The 19,674-nt window shown below is 41.8% G+C and overlaps 2 protein-coding genes across 3 annotated transcripts in view; one reads left to right on the plus strand and one right to left on the minus strand.

Moving 5' to 3' along the window:
* Nucleotides 1-150: 150 nt before the first annotated feature.
* On the plus strand, nucleotides 151-525 carry RB195_024211 (uncharacterized protein; the record flags this gene model as incomplete). Its single annotated transcript, XM_064211904.1, has 2 exons — nucleotides 151-199; nucleotides 311-525. The coding sequence occupies 2 exons, from the start codon at nucleotides 151-153 to the stop codon at nucleotides 523-525; spliced, it is 264 nt and encodes an 87-aa protein (XP_064067785.1).
* Nucleotides 526-1,865: 1,340 nt separating this feature from the next.
* The window catches only part of RB195_024212 (uncharacterized protein), a gene marked incomplete at both ends in the record, with an annotated part of 53,069 nt that continues 35,260 nt past the window's right edge, over nucleotides 1,866-19,674 (minus strand). For both annotated transcript variants that reach the window (XM_064211908.1, XM_064211905.1), the window contains 11 exons: nucleotides 1,866-2,031; nucleotides 2,937-3,067; nucleotides 7,265-7,337; nucleotides 7,393-7,525; nucleotides 7,620-7,705; nucleotides 7,807-7,911; nucleotides 8,124-8,234; nucleotides 11,507-11,645; nucleotides 17,118-17,197; nucleotides 17,254-17,366; nucleotides 17,432-17,586. In XM_064211908.1, coding sequence (XP_064067786.1) covers nucleotides 1,866-2,031; nucleotides 2,937-3,067; nucleotides 7,265-7,337; nucleotides 7,393-7,525; nucleotides 7,620-7,705; nucleotides 7,807-7,911; nucleotides 8,124-8,234; nucleotides 11,507-11,645; nucleotides 17,118-17,197; nucleotides 17,254-17,366; nucleotides 17,432-17,586 — 1,292 coding nt within the window. The remainder of the gene's footprint in view (nucleotides 2,032-2,936; nucleotides 3,068-7,264; nucleotides 7,338-7,392; nucleotides 7,526-7,619; nucleotides 7,706-7,806; nucleotides 7,912-8,123; nucleotides 8,235-11,506; nucleotides 11,646-17,117; nucleotides 17,198-17,253; nucleotides 17,367-17,431; nucleotides 17,587-19,674) is intronic.

A 19,674-nucleotide genomic window follows, 5' to 3' on the forward strand; every position in this document is an offset into this window, starting at 1 on the left:
AAGGCGTGGGAGACAAAAGTCCAAGAAAAGCCTATATTCTCTCTCTAGCCTCTACTCTACCCTTAGACCGCACAGCGGCGAGATGAAGAGGTGCTTGGCTCTTCTCAACTCTGCAACAGAGTCGCTGCCGACAGGAAGCGTCTGTTCGTAATGTTACTTGAATTACCGAGGAATGCCACCGCTGCGAGTAATGTGCAAGGTTTGGAACCGATCATTCCATGTTGGCTAATTAACTATGGCGAGGAAACCAGCTTTGACGAACAAGTAGCTCTTTCAGACTCCGGTGCCGGTTTTGACTCTCCTCATTGAGGGTGTCTTCTCAAAGCGTTTCGCAGCGATGGAATTCCTAGGGAATTTGTACGCCTAATCGAGGATATGAATCAAAGAACAAGTGCTGCAGCTCGAACACCAGCCGGACTCATACCACCGTTTGAAGTCGATATTGGAATGAGACAGCAGGCTGGACAAGCCTTCGATGACATGATGTTAAGAACAGTTGAGCGTTGTCTCGCCGACGTCGTTTAAGCACCATCCGTACGTCCCTCTCCTAAAAAAATGGAAGCGGATTTGGGTCTCCTCGAGACCATCAACGAAGAGATAGACGGACAACTTACTGAACTTATGGATGAGTTCTGTTACTTGGCTGAAGAATGATGACGGCTACGGGAGAGGTATTCAGCAAAGATGCGCTAGAACCTATTCGGCATTAAACTCATTGACCAAGTCAGGCAGCGAGTCTACCTATCCGCAATTCGTCCTATCATGATGTACGGATTGGAGACTTGCACAGCGTCGTCGACAAGATTGGAAAAACTTGGTTGAATGGAGAGAAAGCCGTTTAAACTACTATTAGGCTACTTTTGGCTGATGTTGTGCCACAACGAAAAACTTTACTCGGAAGTGGTTATGGTGTACCAGCTGATGACGCTGTCAGAACGGCATAGATCTATGTACCGTGATCAATCTATGAGTATGTAACGGTGCATCAACGGATGTCTCTTGACCGCCTCCCGTCGATGTCAGCCCATACGTTCGAATGTTCCAAGTTTTCGGCCCCTTTTAGTACTGACTGAGTAGGCCGTACCTATACTTATTTTCTTGTGATATATGTATAATACTGCTGGGAATGAAAAAGGTAAATTCCAATTCTCATGTTGCGAATTCGCAGTCGAGTGTCACAAGCACGTGGAGTAGCGAGTAGGGAGTAAGCGAGTATATCATTTAACCACTCACATGTATATTACATCATTGATAATTAGTGATACCAGTAGAGGGCTGGACAGACCTATAGTGTACTGCCATTTTGAGATTACCCATATGTCATTAGGCTAAATATCTAAGCAAACTTACAAAAAGTGCATCACTTGTAGATTTTGGTGATATGGTGATCGCTGTGGTTAAATGTTGCTTGTGTAGACCAATTCGCTGAATGTGCATGTAAGCTAGCAGCCCCTCAGTGCGTGATAATTGGCGACAGAGGGTTGGTTGCAAAATAGTCTTTGTCGTTCTTCGTTCTGCTCTTCCAAATTGAATAATTTGTTGATTTCAGTAACCCTAGTCTAGAATACTGCCCTCCTTTATAATCACGCTCGAGGTTATACCTTACGAACAAAGATGAAAATTTGCAGTGAGGCTTGTCTAAGCACATCTTCTAAGGGCTGATGACTTTACATCTTTTATAAAACTCTAATTCTAAATAATACTTGTTTCATATCAGCACCTTCGGTTCACAATCGGATCCTTCGACTTTCAAAACTCTTTTTTTTGTGAAACTGGCACTGAACGTTTACATTTTTCCAACATTTTTTTCCCAAACATCTATTTATTCGTTCTGGTTAGCTCTATTATCTTCAGAAACACAATTTTCAGTATTGAAATCCTGTATTCTCATAGTTGAAGGTGCATCGACTTTTGCCGCGTACTATGGAGTTACTCCACACGAAACGTGATGCTGTGCTTCCATTGAGTTCTGAGATGGATTTCTCGTCTTTATCCTCTTGTCGTTCCCCGATGAAATGAACTCGTTTCAGTCTGCAACTGCATCCTATTAGTAATACTGAAGGTATCAGCAGATTACAGTATAATTGTGGATTTCGGTGTAGTGTTCCGATGATCATAATACACATGCATGATCACCATAACCGTAACGTCCGTCTACTACAAGGTTATCATGATATATAATAACGAGCTTATTCCGTGTGTGTGTATGTATGTGTGTGTCACGAAATTCGAAAAGGGAGAGTGAGACGGGTCCCGCGGCGTCGAACTGATGTGCCGACGCCATATAGCTATAGAATGGGCTGCGAAGGGTCCATCGGGCGTCGGATTCGTGCGGCGGCGCCGTATATCCATAAAATCGCGGTATCGCGCAGTAACTTTGTGTGCATGTCACAAAAGGTAAATTGGACATTGCACTAGTTTCACAGCCGTGGCCACTGTGCGCGTTGCTTTTCACCTTTCTGACTCTTCCGCGTATCTATTTTCTTGCAGGTCTGCCTCATCTTGGTAACATCCCCACTTAATAAGTGGAAACTCTTATATAAACGGCTGCTTAAATAGTAGCGAACAGTTTACATGATCTGACGTGCGACGTTATCTTTAACAGATGATGTCCTTCATGTCATTTTATGTTAAAACATTATTCTGTGATAACCGTTTGGGGGAAAGCAGAAAGAGAGCTCATACTTTGGGTATTGCTTTCAAATTGTGTCTATATTATGTTGGTACCAAAGCAGAGTTTGAAGCTGAAGGTTGGATATTTTTGAATGCGGAAATGACGCTAATAGAAAGAGAGCTATGAAATCTTTCGCCTAAATTCGCAAAAAAAAAAGAAAGAAGGAGGCTTTTTTGCAGAAAATCCCGCCACTATTAATTCCCATTGATCAATGATGGCGAATGAGGGGAAAACCACAGACTGATAAATGACAAAAAGATACCTGTAGTAGAAAAATTCTAAGGTGAGTGAAATCACTGATAACGCAATTCCACAGAGAATAACCATAAACACTCCGCCGATGTTCTGAATGGATATTCCATCGTTCTCGTTGTTGATATCCGCACAGACAACCTCAAAACAATACTTAGACATCTATAATGACTTCTGTAAAATGCGCAAAAATTCCAGTTATTTGCTGCAAGTGTTCAATAAACCAACAACAAAAGACAGAGAAGATTAGGATTGATTTAGTGCGGGACAATCCCGAGGATTAATAGTGTAACTGCTGTAACCTGAGGAAGAAGATGCGTAAAAACACATTGGGATAGAGAGAAAAAAGGTGTCCCTCTAAAAGTTTTATGCATCTTGACCGCCGCTTCTCAACAGGAAAGTATTTATGTATCAAATAAGAGAGAAAACCGCTAATCTCACAAAGATTAGTCTGAAAACCGTAATCAAATGGCACCTTCTGCTACAAAATAATCAAACGTTTGTCAAAAGTCAAAGAGCTTTGACAGAGTCGACGAAGAATATATGATTGGCTCATCGAATTCTTTCATATTTTCACGCAGTGAAATGGGTCCAACTGTGAATCATTGCATTTCAGCTCCGAAGAATCCCGTGCGAGAAGAATCCGAGAGTATCATATTTGGGACGTTTAGTTCTGGGGACGCGTCTAAGATTAGCGCTGAAGTTAACGGTGATATATCTCAGCTAGGAAAGAGAGTAGATGTGCCGGCACCACAAATGCAGGAAGGCGTGTCCAAAGGCGTCTCATTGGTGCGCCGGCGTGAGCAGCTGCTGAAAAAGGGTGAGACGGGCCCTACGCATCGAATTGTGCATCGGAAAACACTGGAACATTCCATGGAATGTGATTAGTACAAACGCACAAGAAATTAGAACCAGCAGGGATGTTGGTGCAGAAGCACCGCACAGCAGTTCAAGGCAAATTTGCCAGAAAATTAATTAGTCGTTGTGAATCTCTCCATGGCTGTGACAAATTCATGCGTAGCGCTTCATCCTAATGTACACCATCGTATGCAGACAACCGCTTAAATAATGTCTAGCAAATTACGTGAAATGACGTAGGAGCCTTATCTTCATCAGTCTGATGACGATGTTCACAAATTCTCATGTTAGCACATCTTCCTATGTTATCTGTTAGACTAGAGCGACCAACACTTCGATCGGACGGTCATACCGACTTTTTAATATGGGAAAGTGGATGATGATCGGAATCTAACGCAAAGACTTTGCTAAAGAATGTTTCTTGTGAGAACGCAAAGTAGCTGAAGTCCGAGGGTTGTCTACTTACGGTTACTCGATCAAACTATTTTTGTGGTCTACTTCGGTCTACTTGGTAAAACCTTTCAAAGGTGATTTGCGTTTGTTGTACGGATGTCATCTCCGCATTTACATCTATTCTGAGAATTACAGAGTGCTGGCTGGTTATCCTGGGTATAAATATATTGAGCTTATCATAGAAGTCTCATGAACACTTATGATCCAGAGATTGAGGGCTTTGCAATTCCGCTCCCGCATGAAATCGCATTGGCGTTAGGCCAATTTTCCCCACCAGATTATTGTTGCCGTTTCCTATAGTTATGGCACTTCGTATATTCTTATCACCGGCATCAGAGCAGTAGGTGGTATTCTCATCGACACTGATAACCCGATCTCTGCTACAATTCAGCGAACAGCACATGTTGTTGTCACAATAGGTTGAACAGTACAGTTTATTAAAGTCCACTTGAGAGTACCCGCAGTTTAGCATGACGAAACAATTATATGTTGCCAAATTTTCCATGTTTCCCTAAGCTTTCAGCTTATCGAATTATGCAAAAGCATCTTTTCTGCAGTTCATTTATCTAAAACGTAGAAGCCAAAACGGACGTCCTGTAACAGCAGCACAAGTCAATTAATAAGATTTCACCTGTCCTCGAAAAGGAAATGTTTTTTTCACTAGGAACGCAAAAATATAAAGAAGAGTTACTCAAGACTGCAGGTTTCGGATTTCAAGCTCTATCCTGAATTGAGCATTGAAGAGGCATTACAGACTTTGCCACATTTGCGAAGAAAAGAAAAGTAAGGTGGATCTGACACTCAATGACAACCGTTGGACTAGAGCCGTGAGCAACTGGATTTCACGATTGATCAGATTTTCCTTTCGCAAAGTTCAGTGATATCATCATTCACAACGATTTACCACCTCATAGTGGAAGGGAGATGACCGTGGGCGTTGAACTGGAATGGACAGTGGAGGTAAGTCCTCTGGCAGGGTCTCCATGAGAGGATGAGGAGTCTGAGAAGGAGTTCGACACCTCCGACATTCCGAGTTCTGGGATTCGGAAGTCTAGTCAAGAGTAAACCACTGCCAAAATTTAAAAACGTCTTGGCAAAATGTCGCAAGGTGGCTCTCTGATAAACATAGGTTGGGCGACGACCTGTTGTGAAAGCTAAGCTCGCTATAGCAGGGCTGCTCAGTGTGGGGGAAAGTGTTCTCACTCTCACGAGATCCCATGATCTCGTCTGGCCATTCTTCGCCTCCACCCTCTGCACCAAAAGTCCATCAGCATCATCAGCTGCTACTCACCATGCTACTCACCAATATCAGCAGCTGACGAATCCGAATTGGACGCGCTCTACGGGTAGCTGGAGGAAGTGATCCGGAACGAGTACCCCTTCCACAAAATCGTTGTCGAGTAATTCAACGCAAAACTAGGAAAGGCAACAGATTAGGAATGCAGGCAAGGAAGATTCGGACTAGATGACTGGAATGAAAGCGACAATCATCTCGCAGGGCTCTGCTCTGCTCGCCTCTTTCATGGGAATTCTTTTTTTTTATGAAGAAAGATCATCGTCGGTGGACATGAGAATCGCTCAGTGGTACGACTCGTGCGGAGATCGACCACTTACTCAGCAACGGGAAGTGGTGTTTACTTGACGTCTCGGTAGTACCATCCTTTTGTGGTGGTTCTGATCACCGTCCCCTTCGTGAGAAAACACGACCTAGCCACACAATGGAAAATAACATGTGCTATCGGCAACGAATGAGGAAAGAAGCCGCATACGACGATTGCATACTTGAAGACTCCTTGCTTCAGAGTGATTGGCAGATCGAGGAGGACGCGAACGTGGACCACGAGTTGCTGCTCAGAGAACTGCGAGCCTGTGCTGAAAGTGGCTCGAAGCCGAGCACGACAAACTTGAGCAGTTGAGCCGTTAGTAGCAAACACTAGCTGCGGCAAAGCGTTGCAAGTTGACGTTTTGAAATACAAGCAGAGAAAGATTTTGGAAGCAGCACAAGGAAGGACGAGTCTAAAGAAGTGCCTCAGGAATCTTCGCGAATATTCCGCTACTAGCTTTACCGGGCGAAGACGGGATCCGCACCTCTTTTCGTCGTGAGATTGAAATCATCACAGAGACCATCTACTCGAACATTCCCGTTCGTCAACTCCTGTATCGACCCCGATCATTTCCACTGGTAAAGTTCCAGCGCGGAATCTCTTTTCAAAAGTACGAGTCGTCATCAAGAGAGTGGAACCTTGCACAGCCCTCAGACCTGATTTTATATCAGCAGATTTTTTTCGGGTTGGTGGCCATGTACTTCATGTAGTCATAGCAGCGCACATGACGTCCTACCTTCAGAAAGAAAGGATCCCAGACCAGTGAAAGACCTCGCAAATCGCTCTTAAGAAAGGTTAAGAAAGATGACCGAGAAGACCTTTAGAACTACCGTCCGATATGCTTACTGCGTATCACGAAGTTGATCATAGAAAAGTGTGAGTAACAGCTTTGCACCTGTCTTTTCTATGATGCAACTCACTACGAGTATTAGACGACTGCTGTCTGCAGTCCGTCTGTGCAGGCTGGAGAACGTCTGCTACTTGTTTCAGTTACAACAGTTGTACTGCTCACGACGGATGGGAGTAGAATTGCTCGTTGTTCATCTCATAACATGTGCATCGTGTGGAAGCGGTGCAACTAAGGCTGTTTCTTTCATATTTTCAAACTACACCTACCTCTATCTACTTGTGGTGAGACACCAACATCATCAACATGCTGCCTTTATGTATGTAGTTGTATATGAGATATGTAATGATCGAAATGGAACTTATGCAAAAGAACAAACAAAGTCCAGGTGTAGTATCCATGACTAGTATCAGGTTTCTAGTTAATCTAGCTTAATCTAGCTTATATCTTGAGAATTCCCCACCCCAATACAAATATGACAAAGCTGAAGTGATTTTCTTTAGTTTGGACTCGTGTTTTTTCTTTGTTGTAAATTAACATTTTCAAAGAAATGCGGATAAGTTGACGGATCCTTACTTTGTTGGGATTGCTATTCCACCACTTTTCTTTGAGTGTTTCAAGACGCCTCAGATTAAGCAACATTAAGATGCTGAAAAATGAATGATGAACAGATGTGACAGGTTGCTTCGTGTATTGCAGCCTACGCGCTTGAGATTTGGTCCTTGAGGACGTGTCCCGTTTGTACTGCTATTGCGTAGGGCTTCCGTGAAAACTCGGTGCCGACTTGCTGCAGGTTACAATTGGTGAGAACTGCATATTTGATTTCTGTAGCGTCTCCTGGAACTATCATGCTTGCAAAGCTTGTTTTCAATCCATAACTTTGTTGCTAATGTCGACTAATTATACTCATTAATACGAACACAGTGCTCACCAATAAATGCAAATCCTTGTTCCGAAGTCAGCACACGTTGTACTGCAGCATCCATATTTTCTGGCAATGTGGATTCTTGCATGTATCTGCGAAAACTATAGCGCTGCAGTTGTTTCAGACATGCATTAAATATAAATGAGGTTGCCTATTCTTAGGGTTCAGTAACAGTAATATCACATTTTCGTACCTCCACATATTAGTGAACTTGTCAGAGACCGGATAATCCCATACAGCAAGTCGAGCTCTGTCTCTTAGTGACATACTCTCGTTCAAAGACATCTCTTTCCAGATGCTAAAAATGGATGTGTATTAAGACTCATAGTTCTCTTTACGCTTCTTGTTTAATTTTCATTAGTTTGTTATTAATCTTATTTTCATTAGTTTTCATCAATTTTTTCTCATAGTGAATTTCTTGGGATAACTATATGGTTTCTAACTATTCATTTAGATTCTACTATTTGCTCAAATACTTCTATTAAGCTACATACATAAATATTAACTTACTTGTAGAATCGCTCCTCGATTTCAGCCATGCGTCTAAAGTAAGCTTCTGAAGCACTGCCTTTAATGGGCGCATATTCTATTTTGTACTGTTTAGCCAAATCGTCCAGAGAACTAAACTACAAATTCAGCAGAATCTTTATGATCTTGATGTTAATTAGAAGGTGCCTCTGCTGACTAATCCTCTTACGAGACTGTTGAAGGCAATGTTCAACCAAACTAAATCCAGAGGCATTTTGGAAAGGTTCTAGCGAGTATTCGGCAACAAAGAGATTAGACAGGATGAGAAATATCCAAAGTTTTCGCAGTTTTGGAATGGAGAGAACGCTGTACGTTGAAACGTTAATATTTGAGCGGGTCCTCTCGTTGTTATCTCATTTGTCGCATTTGCCATGTAGTGAACTTTCATCAAAATCACGCAGAACTTTCATTGGGAAATCTTGCAGAACTCAAACCACAGGCTGTTCTCACTATATGATTATTGATTACGCTCAGATTACAATTCTCATCAGTAATGGCCTATAAATGATTATTCTAGGTGGAAAAATATCGATCACTCTACTTCACCTACGGACTTCTCTCTCTGTGTAAAAAATGCTTCCAGAATGAAATGAAATTCTTCTCACCATTTCACGTACAGCTGGATCGCTAATTCTTCAACAGAAGACGAAAAAGACGTCTTTTTCGTCTTTTTTTCATAACTCGCCTCAATTTGATCTTTATTATAAGACCTGCACATCAATAGATTCGTGAGCGCGAGCTCTACCGATTGAATGTAATTAGAACTTTGAAAATCCATCAAGGAAACAGTTTCCGAAAAAATTACCTGCGGGTACATATTAACAAGGCTGAGTCCGAGATAATTGCGTCCCGGGGATATATAATTTTTGACATGAACATCTTTTTCGAAAAATGAAATGATGGTTACATATTCGTAATCTACATAATAATGCGAACAATTTGATATCTTTCACAGTTATAACTCCATGACTCTGAAGATTTTGTAAAGTTGACTAAAGTGACATGTTTGAACTCCAATATAAATTACGACTTCGGAATTTTGCATTTTTTACTCTGATTTTTGGCAGTTCGTATATCGCTAACAAAGTAGGCTAGCCATCTGTCGCCACAACACAATAAAGAACACTCCTGGTCCTATGAATTTTTCCGATTTCTTCCTTAATATGTTTCAGCTGCGATCACTTTTGAACTCGCAAAGATATAGAAGTTTTCATGTATTTTTACAGAAAACTTAGTTTTTGCGGTTTACTGAAAGTTTCTTCAAACATCAAGTGGATATGTTTTTTTTCAGGAGAAAGAGATCTATTGAATACATAGTGCCGATTTCAAAAGATTCTGTTTCATTCGAATTTTCATCACAAACTCCTTCAACCTCTATGGGGGATTATTGCCATCCAGAGACGTTGACCCATCAGATACCTTAGGCCATACAACGAGCTGCGGCTGTGTTATCGCATTGATTACTTCATTTGAGAAGAGCAGAATAACTACAGAGAAAAATGTTCTTTTTATAACACAAAATTTTTCGAGATAGTCTGTTTCATTTGTTGAAATTGCAAAAAAAAAATCTTTGCAAACCCTTGAAATTGAAAATTCTGATAATGAAAGTGGGGCTCTGTTTTTTTGAGCTGCTAATCCTTGCCGTAATTTTGAATCTACATTTTGGTGGTTCTATTCAGATTTCTACTTCACCAATTATTCTTTTTTCTTCGTAATTCGATTGCTTCATTCCAGTTGTGGTAAAACGATTCGTTCAAATAAAATTATTTCTTTGACTTGATGACTTTACTTTAATTTCGAAGAGCAAAGAATGCAGGTAAAACAAAAAGAAATAATGTGAATAAAAGAGGGATAAAGCAGAAAATTCTGAAGAATATCGCTCTGCAGGTAACATTCTTCTCTGTAGTTATTCAGTTATTCTATTCTTTCAAATGTAGTTATCAATGCCGTAACATAGCCGCAGCTCGATGTGTGTCCTAAGGTATCTGGTGGGTCGGCGTGCCTAAATGACAATAACCTTCCATAGAGGCTGAAGTAACTTGTGACGAAAATTCGAATGAAACAGAATCTCTTGAAAACGACACTATTCAATAGAACTCTTTCTCTTGAAAAACATATCCACTTGGTATTTGAAGAAACTTTCAGTAAACCGCAAAAACTAAGTTTTCTGTAAAAACACATGAAAACTTTTATATCCTTGCAGGTTCAAAAGTGGTCGCAGCTGAAACATATTAAGGAAGAAATCGGAAAAATTCATAGGACTAGGAGTGTTTTCTATTGCGTTGTGGCGACAGATGGCTAGCCTACTTTGTTAGCGATTTACGAACTGCCAAAAATCAGAGTAAAAAATGCAAAATTCCGAAGTCGTAATTTCAGCTGCAAAAAACAGAAAATCCTGTTGAGATGGGAAACCATGAGATGACATCCTCCTACAACAAATAGTTTTCTTGCATATTTTGTAAGAAAACAATTTTTAAGCTGGTTATATTGGAGTTCAAACATGTCACTTTAGTCAACTTTACAAAATCTTCAGAGTCATGGAGTTATAGCTGTGAAAAATATCAAATTGTTCGCAATATTATGTAGATTACGAATATGTAACCATCATTTCACTTTTCGAAAAAGATGTTCATGTCAAAAATCATATATCCTCGGGGTGCAATTATCTCGGACTCAGCCTTGTTAATATGTACCCGCAGGTAATTTTTTCGGAAACTGTTTCCTTGATGGATTTTCAAAGTTCTAATTACATTCAATCGGTAGAGCTCGCGCTCACGAATCTATTGATGTGCAGATCTTATAATAAAGATCAAATTGAGGCGAGTTATGAAAAAAAAGACGAGGATTCGCGTCTTTTTCGTCTTTTTTCGATGAATTAGCAATCTTACTGTAATAGGGTGGCAATCTTCTACATGCTATCAGCAACATTTGCAATAATGTTAAAGTCGAAATTTTATTGTAAATATTAGTGATAATATGCAGATGATTGCCACGCGATTGCGTGAAATCACGTGGCAACCATCTGCATCATCAAGTAGCAGCACCAAGTCTTCCTGATACATTCTTCGGAGCTTCTCCTCCTCCTGAAGATTCCCTCATTTTGGAAGCATTTTTTACACAGAGAGAGAAGTGCGAAGCCAAAGTAAAGATACCGATATTTTTCCATTTAGAATAATCATCTACCGTCCTTTAATGAGGGGAACTGTAATCTGAGCGTAATCAGTAATAAAATAGTGAAAACAGCCTGTGGTTTGGGTTCTGCAATATTTCCCAATGAAGGTCCTGTATGATTTTGATGCTAGTTGTTCACATGGCAAAATCGAAGCAACTAAACAATGACAACAATGGCTAAGTATTTTGCGCACCTTATGGGCTGCTCCAGTCGTGAAACGGTCAGAAATGCTGCTAGATTTGCAGAATAGGAAGCGATTATTATAAATCCAAACAACCACCAAGTAGCAGCACCAAGTCTTCCTGATACATTCTTCGGAGCTTCTCCTCCTCCTGAATGTCTGAATGAGTTATATATATATATATATATATATATATATATATATATATATATATATATATATACCAGTCTGAACGTCCGGCTAAAGCCGGACTTCAGACTTTTCTAGTGTTCACTTCGCTCGCCTTCACCGATCAATAGGAAATAACAGTAGCGACTTTCTTTTGCAAAATTACTACTGTTTTTTTTTATCAACCCTTTCTTCAATTTTTTCTTCAAAAATTTAGGCATAGATGGGAGACTTTATGATTTTCTTCCTAAACGCGTCAGTACCATATTTGGAGAACAATCAAACTTGATTTTACATCTATGTTTCTCTGAAATCTCCACAAATTGGAAACATTGGTCGAAGTATGAGTTTTCTCCGCTCTCAAAAATTAGCCCAGAATGATGTGCTAACATGAAATGAGGTGAATATCATCATAGTGATGAAGATAAAACTCCACGTCAGACCACGTGAACGTGTGTTGGCTTGTGTTGTATCTAAGCAGCCGTTTGAAAGTGTGTTTCCACTTTGGGAAGAAAGGATGTTAGCAGCATCAGGGAAATATGCTTGGAAATAGATACGCGAATGAGTCATAGAAACCCATTCTGCAGTTGGGGCTCCCGCGCACCAATCCGAGGCAGTGGGAGCCGTCTCACCCCACCCCATGGTTTTCTGGGTCAGGGGCACGAATTCGACGTCGTAGGACCCGTCCCACCCAATTTTACCTCGCTGGGGCTCCAGCCCACCAAACCGACGCCATGACAATCCTCCGCCTCTCTTTTTGGAATTTCGTGACTGAGACACACGCATACACAGACGCACACAAAATAAGTCAGTTATTATATAGCATGATAGTTTGCAAATTTAGAAGCGTACATTCACATAAAAGTTTTTTTACCCTCACTAACGTATGATGGAAACTACCTTGACCTATCAAACCCAACAAACATGAAGATTCTTCCTTGGCCAATGGTGGAAAGGTAGAGTTCTCCCCTATCAAGTGTACGGCCGTGGTTCGGCACCCCACCGGGGCAGAGTTTTGCATCATTATGGAGTATTTTCGTGACACACAGACAAACACACAAACACACACACACACACACACACACACGTGACAGAATAAGCCCGTTATTATATACCAGTTTGAACGTTCGGCTAAAGCCGGACTTCAGACTTTCTCCGGTGTTCGCTTTGCTCCCCTTTACTGACCAATGAAAATTAATAGTAGTGGCATTTCCGGCGTAAAATTAGAATTCTGTTTTTCTAACAACGCTTGCTTCCTCTTTTTATTATAAATAAATGGCGAAAGATTTCATTGTTTTCTTTCTAAACGCATCAGTCCAGCACTTGGAGAATATTCAAACTTCAGCTTCAAACACTCCTTCGATACCATAAAAGAGGTAAAGCATAAAAGCAAAGAAGCATTGAATTCATTACTCGAAGTATTGGTATTTCTCCTGATTTCCTCCAACAGTTGTCACAGAATGATGTTTTAACATAAGATGACGTGAATAGCATCATTGTACTGATAAACACGATAAATACGTTCCATGTCATATCATGCAAACTGATGGCTACTGTTTAAGCAGGCGTTTGCATGCGTGTTTTCAAATTCTAAGTGAAGGGTCTGATCAAGCTGATGAAGGAAACGTGCGATGGAATAGACATCCGGTGGAGTAAAATAAGGTGGAATCCAACAGATACACTCAGAAAGGCTATGAAACGTTCTTATTTACCTACAGCGACATGCATGTGAAGTTCATAAGCACCAAGGCACACAAACTAGGCGCCGTGGTATCCGTCTTATCCCATTTTGCTGCATTTGTACGCCGGCGCACCAATCAGACGCTGGGGAGACCCGTCGCAACCCATTTTATAGCTTTGTGGGGTCGGCGCTATAACACACGCATACACACACATGACTTGTGCATGTATGTGTTTGTGTGTGTGTATGTGTGAAACGAAATTCCAAAAGAGGGTGCGGGGGGCGGATTGGTGCGCAATAAATTCTTCTGCATGTCGCAAAAGGTGAACCGTTTAGTAGCCTTGACCGCAGCGCGCGTTGCTGTTCACTTCTATAACTCCTCCGCGTGTCTATTTTTTTGCACCTATCTTTATCAGTACGAAGATGTTGTTCACGTCATTTTATGCTAAAACATCACTCTGTGATAACTGTTGGGGAAAATAGGGGGAAAACCCGCATTTCGCGGAATATTTTCAAACCAATCTTAACGAGACCACAGCGCGAATTGCTTTTCACCTCTATAGCTCCTCCGCATGTCTATTTCCTTGCATCTTTGCCTCAACATGGTAACATTCCTTCTTCAGAAAGTGGAAACATGAATGAAACTCGCTGCTCAAATAGTGCCCAACAGTTTACATGATGTGACGTGGAACGTTATCTTTATCAGTACGAAGATGTTGTTCACATCATTTTATGTTGAAACATCATTCTGTGATGACTGTTGGAGAAAATTGGAAAAAAACATACTTAAATTAATTAATTTAATTTTAATTTTGAATTTTTTCAAATTGTGTCTGATTATATTGGTATAGAAGGAGTATTTAAAGCTGACGTTTGAATGATCTCCAAATGTGGAACATTTAGAAAGAAATTTATGAAATCTTGCCCTGATTTTATACAAAGAAGTAGAAATTATTGTTAGAAAGGCACTAATCTAATTTCACAGCAAATGCCGCTACTATTACTTTTCACTGATCGGTGAACCTGACCGAAGCGAACGCCACAGAAAGTCTGAAGTCCGGCGACGTTCAGATTCGTATATATATATATATATATATATATATATATATATATACATATATATAATATATATTTATATATTTATTTATTTAGTAGTCCACTTCGACAGCAATGTCCACTTCTCTCCTCATCATCTGAGGGAACATGGACACATCATTCCAGAGGTACTGACTTCCGAAGTCCTACCTGCCAAGATCTCAGTGAAAAGTACCAAATGTCGGTGAAAGTGAGTGCTTCATCGAAATAGTGGCATGTCGGTGAAAGCGAGTGCTTCATCGAAATAGTGGCATGTCGGTGAAGAATCGTACTTTACCCTCTCTCGACAGAATCAAGCCTGAACATCTGAAGTACCTTCGGCCAGTCCTCATCAACACACTGGCGAGGCTCACGCTCAACGGAACGAATATATCCGAATGTTCCAGATATGTATATCTAGGTCGGAAGGTTAAAATTATGAACGACCTTACCTCCAAGCTGGGCAGGAGGAAACGAGCGGCTTGGGGAGCACACAAGAGCATTGAGGACGTAGTGAAGAGGGCCAAGAACATTTGGCTCCATGCTCACCTATTCAACACCGTCGTTCTTCCTGCTTTGATATACGCTTAATAAACGTTGGCGTTTCGCAAGCAGAAGGCAAATGCGATCAGCGTCATAGAACTGAAAGAGTAATGCTAGAAGTTTACCGTTTTATGAAAGTACAAGAAGAGGTTCGAAGTTCACTTCCACGTCACAGATCGAAGACCAGAGACGCTGCACTATATGCCAGGGAAAGTAAAACTGGGTGGGCTGGACACGTGATGCGTTTTAACTACAACCGTTGTACCAGGAGCGTGAGCAACTGGACACCACTCGACATCAAACCCATCGCAGGAAGACTCCCGACTCGATGGTCAGACCTCTCCACGAAGACTTTCAAGGAAAAATACAATGCTCTTCGAGTCCTTCGCAGATATAGAAGTCAATAGAAGTCAACCGTACCTAACCTAGCGCACGATCGCGATCTTGTCCTTCGTTCTTCTTTTCTCTTCTTATACCACAGTATGGTCTTACTGGTCTTTCATTGCTTAGGAACCTTGCTTTGCGACAGACAACCAGTGAAGACCCTTGCCAATGTGTTGACGAGGACTGGCAGTAGGTTCTTCAGATGTTCAGACTTGATTCTGTTGGGATCGGATGAAGTCCGATTCTTCACCAACATGATGTCATGTCAATGGGGGGCGGGGGGACCTCCGGAACAACATGTCTATCTTCCCTCAGATGGTGAGGAGGCAAGTGGATGTGGCTATCGGAAGGATCTAAGCAGAAGTTGTGAATGCCTTTTCCATCACCCTTCTCGGTGCTGTAGTTGTTCTTTCTGTGTTCCGAAGAGCAGTCATTGTTGTTTTACGATTGACGAAGTTGCGGTGGGTATAGCGTATGTCCTGTTCAGTTTCAACTAACACTTCTGCTCTCCTCTCTTTGAGGTCTTCCTTTATCGCCTCTTTGCAAAGCCTTGCGAGCTCGGACGTGAGTTCTTAGTTGCCTGCAGCTCGTGCAGCTCCACGCTAATGTATCAGCTCTAGAGCTTCCGGATCTCTTGGTAGTTTTGGAACTCTTTGCAATCCTCGTATAGTCATGAAGATGTTCTACAAACCGTTCATATTCGTCGTCAATGTTGTCCACGACGGTATCTTCCCAAAAGATGACAAGCGAAGCAAAGAGCTCCCAATCTATGATGGTTCTGGGAGTTGGATTCGTGAACTTTGCGGCTTTCTCTTTTCCGTGTGAAAGGAAATCTTCTGTGAAAAAAAAATCCTGTAAAAAAAGAAGAAGACGATAGTCCGATCCTGCATAGAACTTCAGCACAACAGCGACATACGTTAGGCAAAACCTTTTACTGATATGATGGTGTGGTTAATTTCATTATGGCACCTTACACTGGGTGACTACCACGAGTATCGTTGAAGGGAGAGCTTCTGGATTTGCAGGTTCCCATGGGTGGTCTTAGTCGTCATGACAAACTATATCAAATCCGAATTAAAGTCAAACTCGTTTGCGCTTTGCTCAACCCCGTGCACATTATCCTTTATCCTTTATGCATTATATGTAGATGTGGTTACTAGTAGGACACACAAAAACAACGACATTTTGATTTAATGAAAAGTGATCCGCAGACAGGATGTGTAGTAAAGAAAAGTTTTCAAGCAAAAAATTAATTCGTGCTTATAGTTTTTCTCAGCTCCATCTAGTTTTTTTCGTTAGAACATCGATGTAGCATTCAAAGTTTGCCGTTCCTGCCAATTTTTTGTCACCGCTTGGTAACTTCCCAGTGGATGCAGAGCGTGCACAAGTGTGGTACGTTGCAACTGATTTCGCGAACGCCGTTATCCGCGTCGTTATTTCACGACGATTGGGGAAGATGAGCGGAGCCACGCTCGTTTTCGTAAGCTATAACCCAAACTCCAGGCTTTTCCTGATGTTTCCGCACTACGACAATTTCGTGATACGCTACCTTTAATGAAAAGAACTGAAACTTGGCATTGTGACAGGGTAGAAAATATTCTGTAACCACTCATTTTACTCACGCGGTCTCTCTCCCTCTCTCGCCTCCTCTTCCCGTTTCTAACTTAGTTTTGCTCTTTGAGTTGGTTAAACCCTGATACCGATTAGCCATACCTTTTCGACATGTCAAAGATTGCCCATGAAATACGCAGCATGTGAGGACAAAAATCTCACCTTGTGGTGTCAATGATGTCATGCAAAACCATAAGCATTCTTTCAAACTGAATTCTCGTTTCTCAGTATCGTTGATATACCTACAAAACGTACAATAATAAAGCATTTGTAGATAACATTTAAGAGAGATGAAAACCTTTCTTTGCTGTTAGTGTATGAGTATGGACTAAACTTCTCGAACAACCAAAGTGTACTGCTGGTAAATAAGTAGGCAGCAATTATGCAAAGCCACACTGGCCACTCCAAGACCTCGACAGGTTTTATCAACAATATTTCATTGAGCTAATCAAAAGCAAATGATAACAAGCTGTTACCTTCATAAACTTGAAAAGTGAGTATTCCATATCGGGTTTCTTCATCAAGATAGTTGTTCCAACAAGATCGTAATAAGGCACGGTAAAGTCGACATCGTTTTCTCTCTCTGCTGTGACGCTGAGAGGTGCAAGAGCGATATCCGCCGATCCCGATACTTAAAGGCAGCATATCAACGAAGTTGACGATGTTGGGATCTCTATGCAAATAGTTAGTGGTAGAGTGTAGTTCACGAATGCGAGCGTGATCCGCCCAAATCCCACCGTAATCCAAAAAAAGACGTGTGAAGCAACCTTCATTACTTTTCGATGATCCAACTTATCAGGAGTAGTAGAAAAAGGGCAATCCGTAATACGTCTTCAATTTTATAGGTAGGGCAACTTCTGCTCCTTACTTCAGCTATATTAGTTGGACTTGAAGAACAGCGGAATTTTCCGTTTTCCCATCATATAACAAAAAATGCATAACTGCCATCGTAAAGGACACGGGCAACCAAAATTGTTCACCATGCCACTTTTTTGGACTAGTACGCGGAACTTAGCATGATGGAAGTTGTACCTCAAGACTATCAATTCATGAAGGGATCCCAGTAGATTTCATAATACGCTGCCTTTAACCATCAGATTAGAGCAAACAAAACACAGTAAAAGTAGCACATAAAAGTAAAGTGGTTCAATTTAGGTTGCTCAGGGGCGCAGGTATTTGGAAATGAGTTGATGGATAGTTGGTAAATTAGGTGACTACTTTTTGTTACACCCACGGATCTCCCTCGTTAGAGGCAACACAGCCGGTTGGTTGCAAGGCTACGTGGCGCGTCCTCAGGTGGCGGATAGGGGGCTAATCGTAGAAAAAAAGCGACCTTGTACCTGCCCTGAGACGCAGGTAGATTCAGGGGATGGACATCCTGTTTCTGCTGTGCAGGAATCGGCTCATAATACTACCGTATCCCGCACGTCGGTCTGGCCAAAAGCCTGGCGTAAAGTGACTGGGAGGTGCAAGGGAGGTGGTTTTGAGTTGCCTCCAACAAATAAGTTCCACTTGTCCACTACGGGAGGTCGTGAGGTTCTCGCAAAAATCATAGGACTAGAGGCCTCGAATCTGCCCATTGGTTTTAAATTTATATGCAAAAAACAGTAATTGAAGAGTATCCTGATTCTGTACGGTAGCGCTAGGAAAGACGGGGTTGCAGAAGTCATGTAGGCTACCGAAACGGAAAAGGACTAGGATGACGATCTGCACTTAAAACGCCCGAACGTTTGCATCGGACAGGCCATTGAAGATCTTGTGATGCAAGCCAGGAAGGCTAAGTACGACGTCATTGGACTGACCAAGAGGAGGAGATGAGCTGTTCCTGGGAACATGCGACAGTAGAGGTGTTGGTGGAATTGGCGTCCTCGTCAACACGAGTATGGCAAAGAAAGTCTACTCTTTCGAACAACGTACAACCCGAATCGGACGTTTACGGATGAGAAGATGTGGTTCAACACCAGCTTTGACTATCTTCGCCGTTTATGCTCCAACATCGAGCTACGAAGAAGTTGAAGCTTTCTATATGATCTGATCATACCTTCTACAAGGTTATAACTGGTGATTCGGCCCAAAATTGACCCCAGGAGAACGTCTGGAGGACTTCACATCGGAACCCACGGCTTTCAATCGAATGAGCAGGGAGAGAGGTTTTTCGAGTTCATCATGACGACTAAGACCATCCATGGGAACTCGCAATTCCAGAAGCCCTCCTCTCTACGCTGGACGTGGGAGTCACCGGATGGAGGGTATCATAATGAAATTGACCATATCATTATCAGTAAAAGGTTTTGCTTGACGGATGTTGCTATTGTACCGAAGTCTTATACGGGATCGGACGATCACCCCTTTTGAGGAAGATTTTCTTCCACACGGAGAGGAGAAAAAGCCGCAAAGTTTACTAGGCGAACTCCCAAAACTATCTTCGACTGGGAGCTCTTCGTTTTGCTTGTCGGCTTCTGGGACAACATCGGAGACGAATATGAACGGCTAGTAGAACATCTTCTGTACTGTACGAGGAAGACGAAGAGTTTCAAAACCACCAAGAGACGCCTGTCTCCGAAAACTCTACAGTTGATACGTCAGCGTGGAACTGCACGAGCTGCAGGCAACTAAGAACTCACATTCGAGCTCGCAAGGCTTTGCGGAGAGGTGATAAGATGATCTCAAAGAGAGAAGTGCAGAAGTGTTGGCCGAAGCTGCAGAGGCAGGACAGAGT

This window comes from Necator americanus, chromosome X, assembly GCF_031761385.1.
Source record: "Necator americanus strain Aroian chromosome X, whole genome shotgun sequence".
NCBI classification, from domain to species: domain Eukaryota; kingdom Metazoa; phylum Nematoda; class Chromadorea; order Rhabditida; family Ancylostomatidae; genus Necator; species Necator americanus.